This window comes from Piliocolobus tephrosceles, chromosome 7 (assembly GCF_002776525.5).
Source record: "Piliocolobus tephrosceles isolate RC106 chromosome 7, ASM277652v3, whole genome shotgun sequence".
NCBI lineage: Eukaryota > Metazoa > Chordata > Mammalia > Primates > Cercopithecidae > Piliocolobus > Piliocolobus tephrosceles.
Window position 1 is genome coordinate 102080584 of NC_045440.1, and position 26981 is coordinate 102107564.

The 26981-nt window shown below is 35.9% G+C and overlaps 1 protein-coding gene and 1 non-coding gene across 4 annotated transcripts in view; one reads left to right on the forward strand and one right to left on the reverse strand.

Moving 5' to 3' along the window:
* LOC113224942 (regulator of G-protein signaling 22) overlaps positions 1–26981 on the reverse strand; it is a 154195-nt gene that overhangs the window by 19301 nt on the left and 107913 nt on the right. For all 3 annotated transcript variants that reach the window (XM_031935955.1, XM_031935954.1, XM_031935956.1), the window contains 8 exons: positions 26572–26766; positions 24224–24316; positions 22091–22263; positions 20357–20519; positions 17454–17612; positions 14687–14755; positions 5718–5879; positions 237–416 (listed from right to left, as the gene is read on the reverse strand). In XM_031935955.1, the coding sequence (XP_031791815.1) occupies positions 237–416; positions 5718–5879; positions 14687–14755; positions 17454–17612; positions 20357–20519; positions 22091–22263; positions 24224–24316; positions 26572–26766 (1194 nt within the window). The remainder of the gene's footprint in view (positions 1–236; positions 417–5717; positions 5880–14686; positions 14756–17453; positions 17613–20356; positions 20520–22090; positions 22264–24223; positions 24317–26571; positions 26767–26981) is intronic.
* LOC111520925 lies at positions 22785–22851 on the forward strand. Its single transcript, XR_002724802.1, has one exon. It is a non-coding gene; the product is annotated as a small nucleolar RNA SNORD77 (small nucleolar RNA).

Below are 26981 nucleotides of genomic sequence, written 5' to 3' on the forward strand. Positions count from 1 at the left end.
AAAAGGATATTTATCTTTTTAATTTTTATTTACTTTTTTTTTTTTTTTTTTAAGAGACGGGGTTTTGCTATGTTGCCCAGGCTGGCAACTCCTGAGCTCAATTTGCCTGCCTCAGCCTCCCAAAGTGCTGGGATTACAGGCATGAGCCACCACGCCTGGCCCAAAAGGTTATCTATCTTTAAAAGGATTGTCAATCTATTTTAAAATATGCTTAGCCACATGCCCTGATCTCTTACCTGTGCCTCTCTAAATACATATGGTCCTAACTCCTTCCGGTGTTCAATAATCTTTTGGGCTTGCTCTACTGGAATGTCAATTTGTAAAGCTGGTGGAATACTGGAATTAATAAAGCAGTTGATAATAGTCGTAATCTTCTTCTGAATGACAGACTCATCACAATGAGAATGGCACAAGTCCTGATCAGAATAAGGAAAGATAGAATGGTATATAATTAATGAACTATTAGAACACTTAATAGAACTGTATCAATACATGTTTCAATTAATATATACATTTCAACTTTAGGTCAAGAAGGCAGTGATATATTTCAAGGCTGTCTTTAAAAAATTATAGATTTTCTTTCTCTTGGATTTGAGGAACCTAAGACTTTGATACATGTACATGACATAAATACAGATTTCATATAATCCTGATCACTTGTTCCTCTAGGCAAAGGAATGACATTAGTATCTACTTTGACTCATTTAACAACCATATAATGAGGGCCTGTTATATACTAGACACTGAGCTGAGGCCCTACCCTTTTAAGGTTCAATCTTCACTGGAGAAGTGTGAGAACACATTACTCCAATTCTGGATAGTTAATACATGTTATGATAGAGGTATACATAGTATCCTAGGAGAACACTGAGAATAGGCACCTAACTCTGCCTACAGGTGGATATAAAAGCTTTCCTGTCCAGTCCTGCTTCTACACCAAGGTGATTTAGGCTCAAAAAGGGTAGTGGGCATGCTGGTTGTCAACAGGTGTGCCATTCTATGTCTTTTATTATCCATGCTGTGTAGTTACCCTATCGCATTATTCTCTTTATAGATAACCTAAAATTAATGATCATACATTAAAATGTGCCATTTAAAAAATTGTCAACATTTATTTTAGACACAGGGGGTACATGTGCAAGTTAGTTACATGGGAATATTGCATGATGCTGAGGTTTGGGGTACTGATCCTGTCACTTAGGTAGTGAACGTAGTACCCAACAGGTAGGTTTTCAACCCACCCTCCCCTCACTACCCCTTCTAGTAGTCAGTGGTGTCTATTATTCCCATATTTATGTCCATGTGTGCCCAATGTTTAGCTCACACTTATAAGTGAGAACATGTGGTTTTTGGTTTTCTTTTCCTGCACTAATTCTCTTAGGATAATGGCCTCCAGCTCCACCCACACTGCTGCAAAGGATATGATTTCATTTTTTATGGCTATGTAGTATTCCATGGTGTATATGTACCACATGTTCTTTATCCAGTCTACTACTGATGGGCACCTGGGTTGATTGCATGTCTTTTCTACTGTGAATAGTGCAGTGATGAACATATATGTACATTTATCTTTTTGGCAGAATTATTTATTCTCCTTGGGGTATACATACAGTAATGGGATGGCTGAGTCAAATGGTAGCTGTGTTTCAATTTCTTTGAGAAATCTCCAGACTGCTTTTCACATGGCTGGACTAATTTACATTCCCACCAATAGTGTGTAAGTGCCCCCTTTTCTCTGCAGCCTCACCAAGCAGCTGTTGTTTTCTGACTGTTTAATAATAGCCATTCTCATTGGTGTGAGATGGTATCTCTCTGTGGTTTTGATTTGCATTTCTCTGATGATTAGTGATGCTGAGCATTTCTTCATATGTTTCTTGATTGGTCATTTATACACCTTTTGAGAAGTATCTGTTCATGTCCTTTGCCCAAAATGAGCTAGTTTTAAAGTCACAGGTATAGGACTATCATTTTTTTTTTTTAATAAAGAGGTAATTTCTCTTGAATTATGGCATTTCTCTGTCAAAGACATTGTTTTCCAAATCATCAGAAAGCAAACAACTTGGAAACTTCTCACTTTAGGCCCAGAAATGAACCAACATTTATTAAGTACCCAGTATATGCTGGGCTATAGCTCTCCTATGGATATTATGAAAGAAATAAAAATTCTGATGTCTTTCATGTAAAACTTTATATATAATTTGGTGTAAGTGTGAAAAAAACTTAATATAATGTTACATTGTGACAATTAGCACTTCATACTCAATTTAGCATCACCTTACAATAAAGCCTATTTAGGTCAGGTGTAGTGGCTTATGCCTGTAATCCCAAGAATTTGGGAGGCCGAGGCGAGCACATGGCTTGAGCCCAGGAGTTGCAGACTATCCTGGGCAACATGGTGAAACTCTATCTCTATAAAAATATACATAATATTAGCTGGGTGTGGTGGTGCATGCCTGTAGTCCCAGCTACTGGGGAGGCTGAGGTGGGAGGATTACCTGAGCCCAGGGAGGTCGACACTGCAGTGGGCCATGATCACACCACTGCACTCTTACTCTGGGCAACAGAGTAAGATGGTGTCTCAAAAAAAAGAAAAAAAAAGAAAAAGCCTATTTTATGTTATTCAATTAGCCTTCTAACTATGGAATATAAGGCTCGTGAAATAAAACAAATTTGTGAAGCTACACAATTATAATTTTGAGCATTTGGACATAATTACAACTGATTTTTTTTTTCTAATTGTTCTGCCCTGTTGTGCCATTAGCTTAGTTAACTCTCACCTATTATTAAGGTCTCAGTTTAAGCATACTTTCCTCTAGTAAGCTTTCTGTGACTCTCAGTCCAGGAGAGACGTCCATCTCAGGTACTCCCATAGCATACCGTGCTTCTTCCCTTGTTGCACTAATCACACTCTTATAATTGTCTTGTCTACCACTCATCTGTCCTTCCTCTGACATTGTAAGCTCTAACAGGGTAGACTGTTTTGATCACAGTTGTATCCTCAGGATTTGGCCTGGCCCTTGGTAGGTGCTTAATAAATATTTGTTGGATAAATAAATCCTTCCAGTCTTTTCTTTATAGACACAAACACACACACGCACACACTTTAGATTAAACCATACTGATTTTTAGTAGCTAGTTTTTAAAAAAGATCAATGAGCAGAACATCTTTTCCCATCATTGATTATTCTCCTAGAACATTTTTAATGGGTAGAGAATGTTCTACTATATAGATACATCATAATTTAGTAACCAATGTCCTTGTTGTACAACTGGTTCTTTCCAACTTTTCACAATCCAGAGAAATGTTTGACTAAGATTGCTCCAGCCATCTCTTTGTATATTACCACAATCAATACTGAGAAGCAGCACAGCTTAGTGGTTAAGGGCATGGGCTTTAGCAATAGAATGACCTGATTCAAAGTCTAGCTCTACCAGTTAATTAGCTGTGTGATGTCGGGAATTTCTTAGCCTTTCTGTGCATTAGTTTCATCTGTGACCTCATGGGATTCTTGTGAAGAATAAATTCATTATTACATGAAAAGCATTAAGACAATATCTGGCACATAGTAAACACTTAATAAGAGTAAGCCTTATAAGAGTTAGCTTGGTTAGACTTTATCAAGTGGAATAAACGCCTTCCAGCTGGCAAAATCCCTCACAGCCCAATGCAAGTATCATCACTCTTGCTGAGACTTCACTGATCTATTGTCCCCCGACCTCATCATTCTCTCCTCTGCCCTAAAACTATACCTAGTCAGAACAAGGATAAGAGTCAACATTACTTCCTAATATTTGTTCTCATGGATGTTTTCCTGCCTGAAAGAGGGCAGTGTGTTGTATTCACCTTTTTATGCCTACAATCTAGCATAATGCCTGGCACATTCGATACTTAGTAAATGTTTGTTATATAAACAAATTTACTCCGATAGCTTGCTTTTTAATAGCTACCTAGTATTGTAAGTCTCTCATGCTATATTGTAGAAAAGACATTAAAATGGAGACCAAAATTTAAATGGAGGCCTTAAAGGAGAAAGTCATAAAACTAAGGGTTCACTGTGTATAAGTCTATAGCTGGTTTTTTAAAATACCTATTTTACAAAGTTTATCTCATTACCTCTTGTCCTAGCAGGGTTAGGCTTGTTCATATTTACATTAGGTTAAAGATAGTTCTGCCCACCCATAAGAAAAAATTACCTATTGAGGAAAACACATTCTACCTCCTTTCTAATTCCCAAAAAAGTTATTTTAATATTGCTCATGTGAAAGACTGTGAAAAAGCTTCTCTCAAAAATTTTTTTTACCAGCCTGGGCATCACAGGGAGACCCCATCTCTACAAAAAAATTCAAAATTAGCCAGGCATGGTGGTGCATGCCTGTACTCCCAGCTACTTGGGGGGCTGAGGTGGGAAGATCACTTGAGCCCAGGAGGTCAAGGCTGCAGTGAGCTGTCATTGTGCTACTGTACTCCAGTCTGGGCAACAAAGTGAGACCCTGTCTCAAAAATTTTGTTTTTTAATGTTACAGTCTCAGCTGAGAATAGTACAAAAACTGTTGATAACAGAAAAGGGTAGAAAACAGTTTTACTGTATGTTGAAAAAACTTAGAAATAAATTTTATTGAGCAACTACTAACTATATGTTAAGCAACTGTATTAGTGTCAGATAGTACATAGTACATAGGCCATTTGAAAGCATTATACTCCTAAATTGTTAATTTTTATTCCCCATGTTTACAATGGGATGGAATAGACTGCTTGCAAGGAAATGAGCCTGCTACCTCTGGGAGCATTTAAGCAAAGACTAAAATACCTTTCAGTATTTCTAGACATTTCTTTATTCAAGTCTAGACAACACAACAGGGAAAGTTCCTTCCTCCTCTTCAATGTGAAGATTATGTATGATTACACTCAACACTTAACCCTGAAAATAAACTGCCTTTGTACCTAACCATTTCTCTTTTACTTATTTTGTTAAGAATTTGGCTGTTCTTTTTCATCTCTAATTCTTTCTAATTCCTTTCTCTTCTCTATTGGTTTATTTATCCATAATCCAGTATCTTTGATTACTATTACTGTAAATATGGCTGGAGGGATTCTTACAAAGAGATTTTAGTTGTATGGATACACCAAATATAGATACTGTTAGGAAAAAATATGTACAATACATTTAGAGATGATTGATGTGTAGAAATATAGTTAAAACTCTCTTCAGGAAGGTTCTCATTAAATCATATGTACGTTAATATCTGGAAAAAACCTAATACAGGTTGAGCATCCCTTACCTAAAATGCTTGGGACCAGAAGTGTTTTAGATTTTGGATTCATTTTTAGTTTTGGAATATTTGTATTATACCTACTGGTTGAGCATTCCAAATCCAAAAATAAAAAATCTGAAATACTCCAAGGAGCATTTACTTTAAGTATCATGTTGGCACTCAAAAAGTTTCAGATTTTGGAGCATTTCAGGTTTCAGATTTTCAGACTTGGAATGCCCAACCTGTATTATCATTCCAGGGCTCACTCTTATTCTTCACTGTATAATAATAAATGTATCTAGAGATTAGACATAAACATCTCAATATTTATATACTGGTAGGAAAAAGATGGCAAAATTAGGATATCTTATACAAATCTTGTGCATAAAGTTAGTTGAAAATCTGACATTTTAATGCATTTCCTCCTCAAAACAGGTGGTTTTCTCCAGCTCCCAATACAATACCTTATATTTTTGTACTTCTTGCCAAAAGAGTAAACCATTTTCCAATAAATCTCCTTTTAGAGCCACAAAACGTTGAAATTGTCTTGAAGTAACTGGATTCAATAATGCTTTGCGAAAAGCAATGATTTCACAAGATGAAGAGATCCACTTACTCTCCACAGGCTGTCCAAAACAGAGAATATAGGAAATTGGCTCATTAATTAGGCTAACAATTACCAACTTCTATCTCCTGTAATTTTGCCTGTCGAAATGTGTGGCATGGGTACAATATTTTCCCCTGTTCCTTTCTCTTTTGTCTCCTTTATATTTTTATGGCTTCATTTTTAGGAGGTAGAGTGAAAAAGAAATGACTAGATGATTTAGACCATATGACTACATTGTTTAAAAATGTTAACAGTTATTACAGCTTGAGATTGTGGTGAAAAACTACTTTTTAGTACATTGTATGAGTTCTGTGCTTAAACAGAACAAAGTAATCATAATGTTATGATTATATGTTATTACATTATTTATTTTATTGCATATGTTATATATTAATATATAATTCTCTTGCTTTTTAAAAAGTAAAAGTAGTTAACATTTATTTTTCATTTTTAAGAAAAAATTATCAATTGATTCTATAAGTTAAATAATTTACTATAGCGCTTCACTATAATTTTATCCTGAAAATATTATATTTTTAGACGAGACATCTTTTTATTATGTTAATAATGACTAAAAATAATGATAACAAATAATGATTATTAATAAATTATTTTATTAAAATTCCTTTGACTGACTGTTTACTTTACATAACATGAAAGCCAGAAGCACCCATGGCATTTTAGTAACACCTAAAGGTATTTTTATCAACATTTATTATATATCTTTACAATTTGGAAATATAAAATATCTACTTATTTTATTTTACCCATTTAAAATCACATATTCAACCCCATTTAGCCTTTCAGATTGAAAACATAAGAAATCGATTTTATTGAATTCACTAAATAGATTTTAATATTTAAGTTCCCCAAAGTTGATTTTTAGCTTACAATCATGCAAGGAAGTATCATTCCAAAGACAACAGTTTAGATGGATTTAGCAACACATAAAATAAATTCCTTGAAACAAATAATATGTGACCATCAATTTAAGTGTTTAGAGAGTTACATTTTTTTAAAAGTGCCATGGTAACACAAAGGAAGGAGTAACTAATTCTGCCTGGAGGTGTAAAACCTTTACAGAGAAGGGCCTTGAGGATGACATCTGAGTTGGAAACTGAAAAGTGAAGGCAACTCCAGGCAGTCTAGATGAATGGTGGTGCCATTAACCCAGATAAAGTGAATAGAAGTGAATAGATGTCACTATTTTAGTGAGACATATGTCACGTTCTCTGGACAAAAAGTTAAGACCCCCACCATATGGCCCATATTAAAATTATAGCCCTACAAATAGGAACAGCTATGTATTAGACTGTGATGTTTATTTAAAATCCACTCAGCAAATAATATTTTAAGATCTGCTTAAGATACTAAAACTTAGAAATTTAACTAAAACCTGTAATTTAAACAAAGTAATAAAATATACGTAATAAATAATTATATACAAATAATTCCATTCCATGTAATATTTCAATCAAAACTATAGCAAAAAACAAACATTAAAAAAGTTTATTTCTTTTCAAGAGGAAAATACACAAAAGAACATACTAACAGATACATACATTCCTCTAATATTCAAATAAACATCCATTTTTGTTAGTTAGCAGAGGGTCACCTAGGTCTAGTTGGACATTTTATTAGGACCTGCAGAAGGATAAGTACACATAAACTTGTAAGTTCAAAAGGAAGACTATGTTTATCATGCATGTTACAAAGCAAAATAGGCCATTTCTAGCCAGGTATTATATTGTAGTGGTTTTAAGTCATCAAAATGATAGTTATCTTAATTCTTTTAAAGCTAAAATTCTATCTTTCTGCTTTTAATATTTTTATTTCTATTTCAATTTGATTTGATTTTTTATGTGTGCTCCTGCTCGGCAAAGTGCCCTTGTGAGGATGCCTGAGAGCAGTGTACAGTTATGATTAAAACGCAGTTCTAAATAGAAGGGATAATGTACCAGGCGTGATGGCTCATGCCTGTAATCCTAGCAGTTTGGAAGGCCAAGATGGGCAGATTGCCTGAGCTCAGGGGTTCAAAACCAGCCTGGGCAACACGATAAAAACCCGTGTACACTACAAATGCAAAAAATAAGCCAGGTGTGGTGATGCGTGCCTGTAATCCCAACTACTGGGGAGGCTGAGGCATGAGACTTGCTTGAACCTGGGAGGCAGAGGTTGCAGTGAGCTGAGATTGTGCCACTTTATTCCAACCTGGGCGACAGAGCAAGACTCTGTCAATCGATAGATAGATAGATAGATAGATAGATAGATAGATAGATAGATAGATAGACAGACAGGCAGATAAATGAAAGTCACAATGTAAGACAATTTAACCTGCTGATTCTGCTGCATGCTGCTCATTTTTTGTGTAATTCACTCTCAATAATAAACTATCACATGTTGGAAGGCACAGCTTGTCTCAGTAAATCCATGACATGCAGAATAAAGAAAAATACATACTTAAGGCAATCACACACTTCTAAGGTTAAGCAGGTCAAGGATCTCTTTAAGAATAGAGCTCCTTATTCAGGAGGTGAACACAGGAGGATCACTTGAGCCCAGGAGTTAGATGTGATAACGAGCTATGATCATACTATTGCACTCCGGCCTGGGCAACACAGCAAGACCCAAATAATATTAATAATAAGTTTTTTAAAAAGAACAGAGCTCTGAATTCCAAGGGCCGATGGGAAGCCTGTAGCAGGGGACTCTGGCCTTGTGGAGGAACCCTGTTTCCCTTTCATTCCCCTGCCTTTTCACCCAGTAAAACCCAGCTTTATTCACCCTTTAAACCGTCTCCAAGCCTAAATTTTCCTGGCTGAGGGACGGACAAGAACCCAGTCTTTAGCTGAACGAAGGAAAAGTCCTGCAACATTCTTGGCATACAACCTGGGGGCTCTTGAAGAGATGTATCAGAATTCCACAATGCATCTGGTTCTTGGGCAAGTCACTGAAATGTGGGTCAGATGTTGAAAGCTGCTGTACTACGATGTGAAAATTAAGCCCACTGTAGCTCAACAAGGCCTACTGCCTCTAGACTCCACCTCTGTAGGCAGGGCATAACTGAACAAAAGGCAGGAGACAATTTCTGCAGACTTAAACGTTTGAAGAGAGCAGTGGTTCTTCCAGCACAGCATTTGATCTCTGAGAATGGACAGATTGTCTCCTCAAGTGGGTCCCTGACCCCCGTGTAGCCTAACTGGGAGGTGTCTACGTGGTAGGGGCCAACAAATACCTCATATAGGCGGCTGCCCCTCTGGGACGAAGCTTCCAGAGGAAGGATCAGGCAGCAATATTTGCTGTTCTGCAATATTTGCTCTTCTGCAGCCTCTGCTGGTGATACCCAGGCAAACAGGGTCTGGAGTGGAACTCCAACAAACTACAACAGACCTGCAGCTGAGGGACCTGACTGTTAGAAGGAAAACTAACAAGCAGAAAGGAACAGCATTAACATCAACAAAAAGGACATCCACACCAAAACCCCATCTGTAGGTCACCATCATCAAAGACCAAAGGTAGATAAAACCACAAAGATAGGGAGAAACCAGAGCGGAAAAGCTGAAAATTCTAAAAATCAGAGCATCTCTTCTCCTCCAAAGGATTACAGCTCCTCATCAGCAACAGAACAAACCAGGATGGAGAATGACTTTGACAAGCTGACAGAAGTAGGCTTCAGAAGGTCAGTAATAACAGATTTCTCTGAGCTAAAGGAGGATGTTGGAACCCATCACAAGGAAGGTAAAAACCTTGAAAAAAGATTAGACGAATGGCCAACTAGAATAAACAGTGTAGAGAAGACCTTAAATGACCTGATGGAGCTGAAAACCATGGCATGAGAACTTCGTGATGCATGCACAAGTTTCAATAGCGAATTCAATCAAGTGGAAGAAAGGGTATCTGTGATTGAAGATCAAATTAATGAAATAAAGCGAGAAGACAAGATTAGAGAAAAAAGAGTAAAAAGAAATGAACAAAGCCTCTAAGAAATATGGGACTATGTGAAAAGAGCAAATCTACATTTGATTGGTGTACTTGAAAGTGATGGGGAGAATGGAACCAAGTTGGAAAACACTCTTCAGGATATTATCCAGGAGAACTCCCCCAACCTAGAAAGGCAGGCCAACATTCAAATTCAGGAAATACAGAGAACACCACAAAGATAGTCCTCGAGAAGAGCAACCCCAAGACATAATTGTCAGATTTGCCAAGATTGAAATGAAGGAAAAAAAGTGTTAAGGGCAGCCAGAGAGAAAGGTCGAGTTACCCACAAAGGGAAGCCCATCAGACTAACAGCAGATCTCTTAGAAGAAACCCTACAAGCCAGAAGAGAGTGGAGGCCAATATTCAACATTCTTAAAGAAAAGAATTTTCAACCCAGAATTTCATATCCAGCCAAACTAAGCTTCATAAGTGAAGGAGAAATAAAATCCTTTACAGACAAGCAAATGCTGAGAGATTTTGTCACCACCAGGCCTGCCTGACAAGAGCTCCTGAAGGAAGCACTAAACATGGAAAGAAACAACCGGTACCAGCCACCATGAAAACATGCCAAATAGTAAAGACCACTGATGCTATGAAGAAACTGCATCAATTAATGGGCAAAATAACCAGTGAACATCATAATGACAGGATCAACTTCACACATAACAATATTAACCTTAAATGTAAATGGGCTAAATGCCCCCAGAAAAAGACACAAACTGGCAAATTGGATAAAGAGTCAAGATCCATCAGTGTGCTGTATTCAGGAGACCCATCTCACGTGCAAAGACGCACAAAGGCTCAAAATAAAGGGATGGAGGAAGATCTATCAAGCAAATGGAAAGCAAAAAAAGTAGGGGTCGCAATCGTAGTCTCTGATAAAACAGACTTTAAACCATCAAAGATCAAAAGAGACAAAGAAGGTCATTACATAATGGTAAAGGGATCAATTTAACAAGAAGAGCTAACTATCCTAAATATATATGCACCCAACACAGGAGCACCCAGATTCATAAAGTAAGTCCTTAGAGACCTACAAAGAGACTTAGACTCCCACACAATAATAATGGGAGACTTTAACACCCCACTATCAATATTAGAGAGATCAATGAGACAGAAGGTTAGCAAGGATATCCAGGACCAGAACTCAGCTCTGCAACAACCAGACCTAATAGACATCTACAGAACTCTTTGCCCCAAATCAACGGAATATACATTATTCTCAGCACCACATCACACTTATTCTAAAACTGACCACCTAATTGGAAGTAAAGCACTCCTCAGCAAATGTAGAAGAACAGAAATCACAACAAACTGTCTCTCAGATCACAATGCAATCAAACTAGAACTCAGGATTAAGAAACTCACTCAAAACCACACAACTACATGGAAACTGAACAACTTGCTCCTGAATGACTACTGGGTAAATAATGAAATGAAGGCAGAATAAAGATGTTCTTTGAAACCAATAAGAATAAAGACACAATGTACCAGAATCTCTGGGACACATTTAAAGCAGTATGTAGAGGGAAATTTATAGTACTAAATGCCCACAAGAGAAACCAGGAAAGATCTAAAACTGACACCTAACATCACAATTAAAAGAACTAGAGAAGCACGAGCAAACAAATTCAAAAGCTACCAGAAGGCAAGAAACAACTAAGATCAGAGCAGAACTGAAAGAGATAGAGACACAAAAAACCCTTCAAAAAAATCAATGAATCCAGGAGCTAGTTTTTTGAAAAGATCAACAAAATTGATAGACTGCTAACAAGACTAATAAAGAAAAGAGAGAAGAATCAGATGCAATAAAAATGATAAAGGGGATATCACCACCAATCCCACAGAAATACAAACCACCACGAGAGAACTCTATAAACACCTCTGTGCAAATGAACTAGGAAACCTAGAAGAAATGGATAAATTCCTGGACACATACACTCTCTCAAGACTAAACCAGGAAGAAGTTAAATCCCTGAACAGACCAATAACAGGCTCTGAAATTGAGGCAATAATTAATAGCCTACCAACCAAAAAAAGTCCAGGACCAGACGGATTCACAGCCGAATTCTACCAGAGGTACAAAGAGGAGTTGTACCATTCCTTCTGAAACTATTCCAATCAACAGAAAAAGAGGGAATCCTCCCTAACCCATTTCATGAGGCCAACATCATCCTGATACCAAAGCCTGGCAGAGACACAACAAAAAAAGAGAATTTTAGACCAATATCCCTGATGAACATCAATGCAAAAACCCTCAATAAATTACTGGCAAATCAAATCTAGTAGCACATCAAAAAGCTTATCTACCATGAACAAGTCTGCTTCATACATGGGATGCAAGACTGGTTCAACATATGCAAATCAATAAACATAATCCATCATATAAACAGAATGAATGACAAAAAACAGATGATTATCTCAATAGATGCAGAAAAGGCCTTCAACAAAATCCAACAGCTTTTCATGCTAAAAACTCTCAGTAAACTAGTTATTGATGGAATGTATCTCAAAATAATAAGAGCTATTTATGACAAACCCACAGCCAATATCATACTGAATGGGCAAAAACTGGAAGCATTCCCTTTGAAAACCGGCACAAGAAAAGGATGCCCTCTCTCACCACTCCTATTCAACTAGTGTTAGAAGTTCTGGCTAGGGCAATCAGGCAAGAGAAAGAAATAAAGGGTATTCAATCAGCAAATGAGGAAGTCAAATTGTCCTTGTTTGCAGATGACATGATTGTGTATTTAGAAAACCCCATCGTCTCAGCCCAAAATCTCCTTAAGCTGATAAGCAACTTCAGAAAAGTCTAAGGATACAAAATCAAGGTGCAAAAATCACAAGTATTCCTATACAATATTAACAGACAGAGTACCAAATCATGAGTGAATTCCCATTCACAATTGCTACACAGAGAATAAAATACCTATGAATCCAACTTACAAGGGATCTGAAGGACCTCTTAAAGCAGAACTACAAACCACTGCTAAACGAAATAAAAGAGGACACAAACAAATGGAAGAATATTCCATGCTCATGGATAGGAAGAATCAATATCGTGAAAATGGCCATACTGCACAAAGTACTCTGTAGATTCAATGCCATCCCCATCAAGCTACCAATGACTTTCTTCACAGAATTAGAAAAAAACTACTTTAAAGTTCATATGGAACCAAAAAAGAGCCCATATTGCCAAGACAATCCTAAGCCAAAAGAACAAAGTTGGAGGCATCACACTACCTGACTTCAAACTATACTACAAGGCTACAGTAACCAAAACAGCATGGTACTGGTACCAAAAAAGATATATAGACCAATGGAACAGAACAGAGCGCTCAGAAATAACACCACACATCTACAACCATCTGATCTTTGACAAACCTGACAAAAACAAGAAATGAAGAAAGGATTCCCTATTTAATAAATGGTGCTGGGAAAACTGGCTAGCCATATGTAAAAAGCTGAAACTGAATCCCCTCCTTATACCTTATACAAAAATTAATTCAAGATGGATTCAAGACTTAAATGTTAGACCTAAAACCATGTAAATGCTAGAATAAAACATATGCAATACCATTCAGGACATAGGCATGGGCAAGGACTTGATGACTAAAATACCAAAAGCAATGGTAATGAAAGTCAAAATAGACAAATGGGATCTAATTAAACTAAAGAGCTTCTGCACGGCAAAAGAAACTACCATCAGAGTGAATAGGCAACCTACAGAATGGGAGAAAATTTTTGCAATCTGTCCATCTGACAAAGGTTAATATCCAGAATCTACAAGAGCTCAAACAAATTTACAAAAAAAAAAAAAAAAAAAAAACATCAAAAAGTGGGCAAAGGATATGAACAGACACTTCTCAAAAGAAGACATTTATGCAGGCAACAGACACATGAAAAAAATGCTCATCATCACTGGTCATCAGAGAAATGCAAATCAAAACCATAATGAGATACCATCTCACGCCAGTTAGAATGGCAATCATTAAAAAGTCAGGAAACAACAGATGCTGGAGAGGATGTGGAGAAATAGGAACACTTTTACACTGTTGGTGAGAGTGTAAATTGGTTAGACCACTGTGGAAGACAGTGTGGTGATTGCTCAAGGATCTAGAACTAGAAATACCATTTGACCCAGTCATCCCATTACTGGGTATATACCCAAAGGATTATAAATCATGCTGCTATAAAGACACATGCACACGTATATTTATTGTGGCACCCTGCGCAACAGCAAAGACTTGGAACCAACCCAAATGTTCATCAATGATAGACTGGATCAAGAAAATGTGGCACATATACACCATGGAATACTATGCAGCCATAAAAAAGGATGAGTTCATGTCCTTTGCAGGGACATGGATGAAGCTGGAAACCATCATTCTCAACAGACTATCACAAGGACAGAAAACCAAACACTGCATGTTCTCACTCATAGGTAGGAATTGAACAATGCAATCACTTTGACACAGAGAGGGGAACATCACACACTGGGGCCTGTTGGGGAGTGGGAGGCTGGGGGAGGAGTAGCATTAGGAGAAATAACTAATGTAAATGATGAGTTGATGGGGACAGCAAACCAACATGGTACCTCAAACCTGCACATTGTGCACATGTACCCTACAACTTAAAGTATATATAAAAAAAAGAACAGAGTTCTGATTGAGTCACATTTTCCTCCAAATTTCATTCACCTATTAAAAACAGTATCAGTGCTCAGTTGTCAGTTTAGGAAACAGTATGTCTTCAGCGAGGATTTTTGAAGAAGAAGGGGAAAGAAAAACAATACTTTGACAGAGCAAAACTTACAAGAGGAAAAATATAAGAAACATTACTTGCCTTCCAGATCCCGATTTTCTTTTCAGGTTTCTGTAGTAAGAGCTCTTCTGCTATGTCTTTCATCTGTACCTGAAAGCAAAACCAATTTTTTTATCCCAGTAATTCAGACTAAAGGTTTGAAATCATTTACTAATTAAGTAGCTTAAAAAATGAGATAAAGGTTAACTTGGATAAGAGATAGTGAAGTTTAGGAGAAAGAGGATAAAACTTAAAACTGGAAGCCCTGTGGTCAGATACCAAATTTTTCTGAGCACTGTATTCTCATCTGTAAAACAGATAACAATAGCCAATTGTTATCGCCCCAAATGATGATAGTTTCACTTGAGCTCACATGAAAACTGAAGCTGGAAAGACAGTTATAACTTCTCAGACTTTTTAGCTATTTTCTAGCCATATACTTTCACAACTAATTTTAAAAGAGTACTAAAAGTTACTTAACACGGAAATATAGTAGATATTTCTTGGGGTTATTGTCTATTCATATTATTTCCCCCTTCTTGGAAACCACTCATAACAAATCTGTGCTGTTGACTCTATCTCCCTGTCCATAGCAGATAGATCCAGAAGCAGATCTAGAGAGATAAGGACTAGAATCACTGGGGCTAAGTCTTTTTGACAGACAGAGCCAGGAGAAAAGATCTGAGAATTATTGCTGGGTTCCTACGGCTGTTCTGGCCTAGATCTTTTCTAAAGCTTGGGCGTCAACTCTTAAGTGTGTGAGATGTCCCAGCACCATTTTAGAATAAATCGTCACCCCTCCTTTTTGTCTTTGGTTCAAGGTTTTCAAAATCAGTTTATTTTTCTGGCCACCCAAAGAATGCTAAGTCAAGAAATTACTATGCATTACAATAAAAGTACAGCGATAAACATAATGAGGAAATGCGGTAAATAATATTAGCAAGCCAGATGTCCTTTTACTTGGCTTTGGATAGAGAATTGGAGTTAGCCTGAAGAAAGAGAATGAGGAGATTTGAGTTTTCCCAAAGCTTATTTCCAGAAACATTTTGCCTAAAGTCAATCCTTCTTCTTCATACTATAAATTCTGTCTTCCCAACTGTACTGTGTTTTCCGTAAGTTGCTCAGCTAAAGTGACTAAGGGTATTTCCAAATAAGTAGGCCACAAAGTGTTTGAGAAACTGAATATAGAAGGAAGCTTTTCGGTTCTTCCTGATTAGTATTAATGGCACGTGGCTTTGCATACTAAAGTCCAAAATTACGTGTTTTCTGACCTCTGTGTTATTTTTATAAAGATCAAGTTTGCCTGAAACCTAAAAACAAGGTATGCTAATGACATTTTAAATTATCAAAGAAATACTTCTTATAAAATAAAAACAAGACAAAGCAAAGACAAACCCACTTTACAAAATAAAAAGTAAAAATCCTCACTCCCCAAACCCATTCCCAGGAGGCATAGATATTTTTCTATCATAAGCATAAATGGATGGATGGATGGATAGATACGCATAGACAGAGATGTAAGTAATCGTAATGGGATTATCTTCTATATATTGTTCTGCATCCTCCTTGTTTTGTTCAATAAATGACATCTTTCATATAGTACATGTGGAAATCTCATATCTCATTTGGTAAGGAAATCTGCATATTTTTCCATCGTACAGAATTATCATAACTCATCTAATTCTTCCCCCATTTGATACTGCAATGAATATCCTTGTATAACCTTGTCCATTTGTGTGAGGACTTAATAATATTAAAAATAACAACTATATTAATAGATAAGATTTGAGTGTTTGCCATGTGCCAGGCACAATTCTAAGACACTAAGCACATGTTAATTTCACTTCATTTTTCAGAGCAACCTCACTAAGTAATTACTATGACCAACTCGATTTTTCAAATGAGGAAACAATTTATGAAAGTTAAAGGTGGTACAACTAATATGTGGCAGTGTTGAGATTAAAACTTGGCAGTCAGAGCTGGGCACTGTGACACTTGCCTATGGTCCCAGCAATTCAGAGACTGAGGCAGGAAGATTGATTGAGCCCCAGTGGTTTAAAGCTGTAGTGCACCATGATTGTGCCTGTGAATAGCCACTGTACTCTAGTTTGGACACTGAGACAACAGGGTGACCCCTGACTCTCAAACGAAAAACCAAAAACTTGGGAAATTTGACTCCATGCTTCTTTTTAAAAATTTATTATTATTATTGTTATTTTAGAGACAAGGTTTCACTCTGTCACCCAGGCTAGAGTGCACTGATGTGATCATAGCTCACTGTAGCCTTGATCTCCTAGACTCAAGCAATCCTCCTGCTTCAGCCTTCCAAATAGCTGGGACTACAGGTGCATGCCACCACACGTGGCTGACTCCATACTTGAAACCACTCTCAACAGGAGTACAATGACTAAGGTCTGGCATAGCATCTCACACCTGTAATCCCAGCACTTTGGGAGGCCAAGGCAGGAGGACTGCTCGAGCCTAGGAGTTTGAGACCAGCCTGGGCACATAGCAAAACTCCATCTCTTCCAAAAAAAAAAAAAAAAATGTTTTTTAATTAGCTAGGCATGGTAAAGCATGCCTGTAGTCTCAGCTACTTGGAAGACTGAGGTGGGAGTATTGCTTGAGCACAGGAGTCCAAGGCTGCAGTGAGCTAGGATCACACTGCTGTACTTCAGACTGGGTGACAGAGAGAACCCATTCCTTAAAAAAAAAAAAAAAATACAATGGCTGGGTCTCCAGGTATGCACATTTGAAGTTTTGAGAGGTACTGACAACTGCTTTCAAAAGATTATACTAATTTATATACCTTTATCTTTTGACGTGCTGCAAACTGTTCACTTGCAAGAAACAATGGCAGCCATACATTTTCTAGCCTATTTTGGACATGCTTCTGGATTTCAACTACAACAGGTGCATCAAGCTGCTCATGAAGAATCTTCCCCCAGCCACCACTTAAATGCATTACCTAAGAAAATTAAAATGGAAACAGAAACTATTGTGCTTTTTAAAAGAAACACTAATAGTAATTAATTCATTCATTCACTACAAAACCATTTGCTGCATCCTGAGGGGTGCCAATTTTCATTTTCTGTAAAACATCTCCTGGCTATACTGAGTAGAAATTCCCCTAAAATCAGACAGACAATTGTGGTGTATGTGGTGGTTGTTTTAGATGTATGATTTGTGCTTACTTATGATATATCAAAAAGAACACAGAAGTGGGATTTTTATCCTGTGTGACCACAGCAATGGCATTTTTCTCTCCATGGACTCAGTATCTCCAACTGAAAAATGAGGACATTAATCTATTAGTTTTCTAATATCCTATGAATCTGTGATTCTAGTCAAATTGACCCATTTAAGAATTTTCTTCTGTGGATGAGGAAAATGTGTTAGTTAAAAGACAACCTTGACTCAGATATTATAAATATGTATATTACCAACAAATGTTGGGTTGGAGATAGGATGATGGCAGCTGTAGTGCACTATGCACCTAGAACAGTGCAGCTGTAGCGATAGCAATGTAGGGCTTTTCCAACAACCTCTAAGCAGAAAACAGAGGCAACAGGAAGAAGAAAAAGGTCATGTTTTATAGACAATAAGTACCATTTGTGAAACACAATTTCTTTGTGATCTAAATTTTCCTTCTGCTTAACTATTGGCTTCAACAAGCTACTAATGGCTTTTTCCTGCCATAACTCATTCTGGTTTCTCCCTGTTTCTGTGTACATACCACTCAAAATTTCTGGATGACTCAGTGGAACAACTGCCCTCTTCTTAGTTCTCCTTTGAGCAATAATATTAATATAATACCCTACTAATACTATTGTTTTATGTAAAAACAAAAAGGAAATCCTCTTCTTAGTCCTCCTTTAATAATATCAATTAAATAATATCAACACTAATATTGTTTCTGCATAAAAAAAGAAAAAGAAAAAAAAAGACTACCTTGCTAATCAAAGAGCAAATTGGCTGCACAACTGAAATCTGGACTAGCATGATCTTTGTAAAACAATGTGATGCAGACATCCTTAAGTATAAAATACATTTTAAAAGTAATGACAAAGACAAAGAAGGATCATTGGGAAAACTCCTCTGTAGTAAGCACATCCATTTGCTATGATAGCAATGGGCGACTTTCACTGACTTGGATTCTCAGCATGTTGTGTGTACTATGGAGGATTCACACAGTAGCATGAGATACCATGAAACCTCACGCAATGGAGCGCAAGCCAAGTAGAAAACAAATGCTTTCCATGTGTTTATTTCATACTTGTGCTTATTGAGACACCCAACCACTTTTGCTAATGTGTCCCAGATTTGTATCTCAAGGAACTAAGGACAAAGCATTTTTGTCAAAGTTGCTTAATCCTAGAATTCTTGCTCCTTCTCACTCCCAAAGACTTCTGCTAATTTCTCCTGCACCCCAAAGATCTAGCTTTTAAATTTGGTATGTCTTATTTGTGAAACTCTCTGAGTTTTTCTTTAATTTACGGAATTCAGCATTAATCTGAAATTTTTATTTTAGTAATATATACCATTAGAATATGCATTCTTATAAACTACCAAACAAAAAAATCATAAGCTATATACATTACATCTTTAGGCATGAATGTAATACTAACAAACTTCAAACTAAATAAATTATAATAATTGTTTATATTTCAAAAGTATAAAAATTGAGTCATATTTCACGAGCAGTGTTACATGAACACAAACCTACTGCTGAATCCCAATTATATATATACATATATTTTGAGACACGGTCTCACTCACTCTGTTATCCAGTCTGGAGTGCAGGGGCACAATCTCCACTCACTGCAACCTCTGCCTCCTGGGTTTAAGGGATTCTCCTGTCTTAGACTCCTGAGTAGCTGGGATTACAGGTGTGTGCCACCACACCCGGCTAAGTTTTGTATTTTTGGTAGAGACAGGGTTTCACCATGTTGGTCAGGCTGGTCTCGAACTCCTGACCTCAAACAATCTACCTGTCTTGGCCTCCCAAAGTGCTGGGATTACAGGCATAAGCCACCGCACCCAGCCCAATCTTATACTGTTGCTGTCAATCTAATGACACTGTAGTTATTTAGTTATTAATAAATTGTGATTAAGGCCATAGGACTTCGGTCCAACAAAATGCTCAAACTGTCCTGGTCAATAAAAATAATTTCTGGGAAAAATACAATTGTAAGGAGGATTTTCTTTTTTTTCTTTTATAACATTTGTTCAAGGTTCCATAGTAAAGAGGATTTTCAAAGATCAATTATATTTGGAATAACATCAGTTCAGAGAAGAATGGAAAAGTGGTAGAGATTTGACTTAATGGTTGATAACAGCTGTTTTCCTACATGTTGACAGGTGCAGGGAGTTCGTCCATCTTCTTCACCACTTTATCTTGAGCACCTAGAAGAGTCTGGCATAGTGAAGGCACTCAAATTTGTTGGATGAGTCAATGAGTAGGTGAATAAAAGTTATTTTATTCTATAAACTATTTTTTAGAGTAACATTTTTATATTATATAATATTTGAGTATTAAAGACATTTAATGTATAGATGCTCATAAATACCTAAATAAATATCAAAGGTCTCTAACACATTAGTCATAAGCAAAAGAAAATAAAATAAGAGACTTTCAGGTTGTTGGCAAAAATAGAAATAAAATACCGGTTTTCAAACATCAATTTAAAAAATAGGTTTGCATGTTGATACCTGGTTCTGCTGATACAGAGAAGCTGGACTGTTGGGTCCAAAGAAATATTTTTTATTAAGGTATTTGTTTTTAATATATATAGATTTTGCCTCCCTTTGATTTCGATCTCTGTAAGTTATTCTCCGGAGCTGCTCAATGTCTGTCCAGCACATAAGATCCATGCTAAAATGAAAACAAAAACAATGTATAGGTCTTCATATTTATTTCTCTAAATTCCAGCAAACACCCGATTGTTGTTTTGGCAGAACTTAGAAAGTGGCTGTTTTGACTAGTTGCATTAGATCATGGAAATAATGAACCCAATATTCTATCTCTGATCCCTTTCTAGGCTAGTTAGCTTGACTCCATTACACTCCTAATCCTGGCTAAATATATGAATGATGACAAAGGAATATTAGAATCAGAAAAAAAAACTATCACCATTATTGGTGGGATCTCAGAGTTCTTTCATTAATTTCATCAATTTCAAAAATAAGAAAATTTCCACATATGTCATGTCATTTGACAAAAGGTCAGATTTAGAATAATCCTCATCTTAATGGGTACCAAAAAATAGAAAGCATGAATAAGGGCCAGGCACAATGGCTCACGCCTGTAATCCCAGCACTTTGGGAGGCCAAGGCAGGCAGGCAGATCACTTTAAGTCAGGAGTTTGAGACCAGCCTGACCAACATGGCAAAATCCCATCTCTACTAAAAATACAAAAATTAGCTGGACGTGGTGGCACATGCCCATAATCCCAGCTACTGCAGAGGCTGAGGCATGCGAAACACTTGAACCCGGGAGACGGAGGCTGCAGTGAACTGGGATCATGCCACTTCAGCCTCGGTGACAGAGTTAGACCCTGTCTCAAAAAAGAAAAAAAAAAAAAAAAAGAATGAATAAGACCTACTATTTGATAGCACAATAGGATGACTATAGTCAATAATAACTTAATTGTACAATTTAAAATAACTTAAAGTATAACTAGATTGTTTGTAACTCAAAGGATAAATGCTTGAGGGGATGGATACCCCATTCTCCATGATGTACTTATTTCACACTGCATGCCTGTATCAGAACATCTCATGTACCCCATAAATATATACATGTACTACGTAGCCACAAAAATTTTAAAAATTAACAGATGAAAAATAAAAAGATAGAAAAATCCTCATTACAATGAAGGGAAATCATATATAGTGAAATTTGGCTCTCAGATCTAATCAGTTTCTGTTACTAGGGAGAATATTAAAAAGAAAAAAATGCATTCAATACTTCAGTTTATATTAGACAAATATGTTATAAGGTTCCAAGATTCTGGGTAAAACTACAATGTTTCATTTATATATCAGTTAATAAAAATTATAAAATATTATAATTTCAATATCTCAATGAAATATAAAAAGGACACTTTCCAGAAATAGTAATTAAAATACCAGTCTAGAGAAATGTAAAAGAAATAAACAGTAGAAAAGAGAAAAAATAAAGCACATTGGTATTTTAATTTAGCCAATGCTAAAAATATCAACATTATGTAACCACTTAAAAGAACAATGTGGAGGTTGCTACAAACAAAATGCACTCCATCTTTAAAAAGTTACCCATACAGATTTCAGATGATCATGTTTGTCCGTTTTTATTGACATGGGTAAAATCTGTTATAGCACTAAATCACTTTTATAATATGTTGAATCAAAACTAGTAGCTTAGAAAAATGTTTTCAGTGAGAAATACATGGTTATGTCCCTTACCTTGAAGAATGAGTCTCAAGAAACTGACGGAAATGTTCAAACTCCAGTTTGTTATTAAGCAGATCACTAAACTTAAAATGCTTGTATTCTGCAGGAACATTATCCCAATATTCTGTTCGTTTAGAGACGTTAGAGAGTGATAAAATGCCACTTCCAATTTCACAAGTGGTATCCTGGTGAAATAGTACTTTTCAGAAAAAAATATCTTAAACACAATAAATTGTTTACAATTTTAAGTAGAGAAACTGAAAGAAAAATTAACCATTCGGCCAAGGCCATTTAACAATTCAATGGTAGAAGTGGGTAAAGACTTTAGAATCTTGTAAAGAACCTGGTTCAGATTCTAACAATCTGGATAAAGAATTTGGTTCAGATTCTAACGTATCAAATTCTGTTCTGTTTATTTTCATTCCATTCCCTTCTTTTCATAAATATTTAGTAAATATTTACTACACAAAGCACTTGCTTATAAATTAACTTTAATATATTTTTCTAAGTACAGAAGTAACATGCCTTTTGTAATAAGAAAATAAAAATCATACATAATACTACCATTCAAAAATAACCATCATTAACATTTTTTAATATAGCCTTCCAGTCTTACTTATGTATATACATGTAGTTTATAAAAAATGAAGAAAAGTATAAATATAAAAATTAAAAATTAAAATTAAAAATTAAAAATGAAGATTAGATACTATGATGGTTGCATAGTTCAGCAGATTGAATTTATGAAGAGATTTACAATGTCTGATGTAGTTTTAAAATATAAAGATAGGATTATGCACCTATTTATAGTTTTGTGACCTGGTTCTTTTTCTTAACAATGTTGATCATAAACATAAGACATTCTTTTATAACATCATATTTAAAAGTTATAGAGTAATACAAGTTACTTATCTAATAATACATCCTTCAAATATAATATTAAAATATAAATATAATCACATTCATATAAAAGTTAATTTTTAGATAATTTTATGACATATCATGTTTTATGAACAGTTTATAAGAACGAAAGGGCAAAGGGGAAAAGAGGCTTATTCTTTGAAAGGCCCTTCCTTATACAATTCCTTACATAACTAATTCATTTCCCTATTTGTTTTTATAAAGGATCCATGAGATAAGCTACCAATGTTTTAAAAATTAATTTTCCTTATGTAGAAGGAGTGTGGATAGTGTTATAAAGTTTAGTTTATAGAGTTTACAGTACAACCTTATATCATGCTACCTTTATGGATTTTTATGTATCCTTTGCAACATAGTATTAGTGTATCAAATAGAGAACTTCTGGATAAGAATAAAAATTTCAGATAGGCACAAAGAAAAAAGGTTTAAAAAAATCACTTGAAACCTTACCACTCAGAGTTATCTATCTTTAATATTTCGGTGAGTGTCTTTTCAGATATTTCTTTTTATACATATGGATACATGCAGAAACACATATATAATTTTACATAAACAGGATCATATCATACCAGTGTTTCTGTTACAAAAATTTTAATATATCTTAAACATTTTCCAGGTCAATTAACTGTCATTTTTATGTAGATGCATAAATTTAATTTTATGGCTTTAAGGATTTATTATGTTTACTTAGCCAATCCAAAAGATGCAACTTTATGAATCAAAGTAACACTTTAATATCCTAGTCAATCCTATGATCTTTTTACCATCTTCCTAAATTCTTTCCCATATTTTTTCTTTATTGATTTTCCTATTGCTGTCATGCAACAGTTTCTTTTCTGTTTAGAAAACTTAATTTAACTCCTTTGTAACCTGACAACAAATAGAAAGAGCAGCTGCCATATAGAAAATAACTAATAACATTCAAAGGAATATAACACAGTTGAAGGCTCCAATGTCTAGTCTTAGCCAAGGCAAATGAGAGGCCTGGTTCCCTGTCAAATACCTCACCTGCTTTGTTTTTCTGGCTCCCTTGTCAAATATGTCAATAAGAGGTAACACCTGTCAAATGCAGTATGCTAGGCAAAGGAACAGCAGAAAAATGAAACTGCCTATCCCCTACTCTATAATACATGATCTCCTCACTCTACAGTCTACCCCTGCCCAATACATAAAGTGGTAACCCTCTCCAGGATAAAAAGTTTGTTTTTCTAAGTGGAAAGTTACCCCAGCTTTCTTGGAAAGTGTCTCTTTATGCAAAGCCTGTAGCTTTCTGAAGTATGTGGAGTCTAACTGTCGAGTTTCTTCCACCAGCTCCACCTAAAATAAATAAATAAAGCTTGTGACATCAGAGAATGTACAATTTGCTAGTAACAGTGGGCTGAAAAACAAATACAGTTAGCAATAAAGCAAATTATTTTCAAAGCAAAAGCAGAAAGATAACATAGTTTAAAAGATTAGCTACAGCAGGGTCACACTTCAAAAGGATGCAATACAAAAAGCATACATTTCTATGTAATGATATAGTGCCACCAAAGGTCATTCCTGCTTTCTGGAGGAATGTAAACTTACAAACAATGCAAATATATTGGTCACATTTCCAACTTTTATTCAATATAACATGATAATAGTCATGAAAGCAGATGCCACTAGCTTTAGGAACCAAATAATTCACAGAACAAGAAACGACCAGAGTCCATGTTGTCATTAGTATGTGAGCAAAGGCTTTAATGCTGTAGTAAGACAGGAGACTGTCAATCATCAGATAAAACCTCATAGCAGCTCTCTGTCTTCAGAGTTTGTAATGTACTGTTTCATACAGTCAGAAGAACAAGATCATTTTCTATTTCTCTATTGCAGGGGAAAACCAGCTTGACTGAAGAGCTGCCTGAGAACTTTCTGTATTTAATAGCTAGCTTTGGTAGTCTGCTGCGTTATTCTTTTTGGGAAAGAGTCTACAGAATACAGTCAGCTGGGCTTTTAGATAAGTCCTCATACTTCTAGAAGGAAGTTTCTAGAATTAAGAGAGATTTATTTTTCCTCCTACTAAAAACTGTACAATTTCTTTCATCCATTTTACAAGAATCACGACTAATGCTGAAACTTTTTGGTTTAGGGAAGTTAGTTATAATTCCAAACCTTTTTTTTTGAAACCATTGCATCCTCTATGGCATACATTATATTTAAAATAATGACTGGAGAGAATTCTTTTAAACTTCATCTGATATCCAAATTTTCCTACTGTAATAAATGCATTTTTGTAATACAAAGAATGCTATGCTAATTTTTCAGGACAAAGAGAAATCTAATTATTTTGGTCATTGAACTTAGTAAATCATAACAGTTGTTTCAGTCACGATCCAATAAGGTAACTCTTTCCAAGGTGTTTTGGTATTAATTTTGTATGACAATCTAAGAAGTTGTTGAGGAGATACGAAAAAAGAATAACAATGCAAAGGCAGCAGAGTTCCACCTGAAATGACCTCAGGTACACAGTACATGCATTAACTTAATATAAAAAGTATACATAGATGGTTTTAATTTGTGATTCAAAATAAATATTTAAATAAATGGCCTCCACCCATTAATAAAATAGTGAAAACGGTCAAGCATTGAGGCTTAAAATGACCTCTTTCAGAATGACAAAAGATGTGTTGAAACTTGTATCCAGTCAAGCAGTCTGACCTGAACATCTGGGGGTACTTTAAAATAGAAGTACCAAAGTCAGAGGATCTACTTTCCACAATACATATGAAACGTTTATGTTTACCATGCGTGTGATATTAACTGAAACTCATCTAGCATAAAATGAAATAGGCATTTCTGTTAATCAAAATTAAGGCTACTGCTGAAAAGTAGCAAGAAAGGCATATTTACTTATTCACAGGAAACCAAAACTCAGATTTCTCTACTCTGACATACTTGTACAGAGAGCAAAAAATGACATAAAGTCTTTCATTAGGCAACAATAAGAAAACTGGCAAAAAAAAAAAGTGATGCCACCGCACTCCAGCCTGGGCAACAGAGCGAGACTCCATCTCAAAAAAATAAAAAAAGAATAAAAAAATCAAGTGAGTAAATACTCTCCCTGCCCAAATTTTGAGGCTACCCAAATCTTAGCTCTAAATCTTAGGGCCACATGAGACCTTTTTCAGTTTTTCTCTTGTGAGTTAACAATGCTGCTTATCGTTGGCAGTAAACCTAACCGTTTTTTATTTTTATTTTTAGTTTTTTTTTTAATTTTTTTATTTTTCTTAGACCAAGTTTTGCTCTTGGTGTCCAGGCTGGAGTGCAATGATGTGATCTTGGCTCACTGCATCCTCCGCCTCCCGGGTTCAAGCAATTCTCCTGCCTCAGACTCCCGCGTAGCTGGGATTACAGACACCCGCCACCACACCCAGCTAATTTTTGTATTTTTAGTAGAGAAAGGTTTTCACCACGTTGGCTAGGCTGGTCTTGAACTCCTGACCTCAGGTGATCCACCAGCCTTGGCCTCCCAAAGTGCTGGGATTACAGGTGTGACTATTGTAGTAAATCTGAACGGTTTCACACTCAATTTATCAGTGGCACAGTACCTTTTTATATGCAATTTGGTCCGATTTTACCATCTTTGTCCATGGCTCAAGAAGGAGGAGAAGGATATATTCCTCTGCTGTGTCAAAAAGGTCTTCAAATGGTGGCTGTATTTTCATATAAATTTCTTTTTTCTTTTCCTGTTGGAGTCCAATGTCAAGAGTGGCAGAAGGAGCAACGTATGTGGCAAAAAGATACTGAAGGAGAAGAGGGAAGAAGGGAGAGGATGTTGAGAGAAGCCACAATGGTTAGCAGATACCTCAGTATAGGCATTTTTCAAAAACTAAGAGAAGGCAAATAAGCCAATGTGATATTTTTCTTGAAAATATGGGTAGAACTACTTAACACGAAGCAATGCATCTATTTGAAAGACTTTGTTTTTCCTTTTGTTTTCCAATTTCTTCATCAGTAA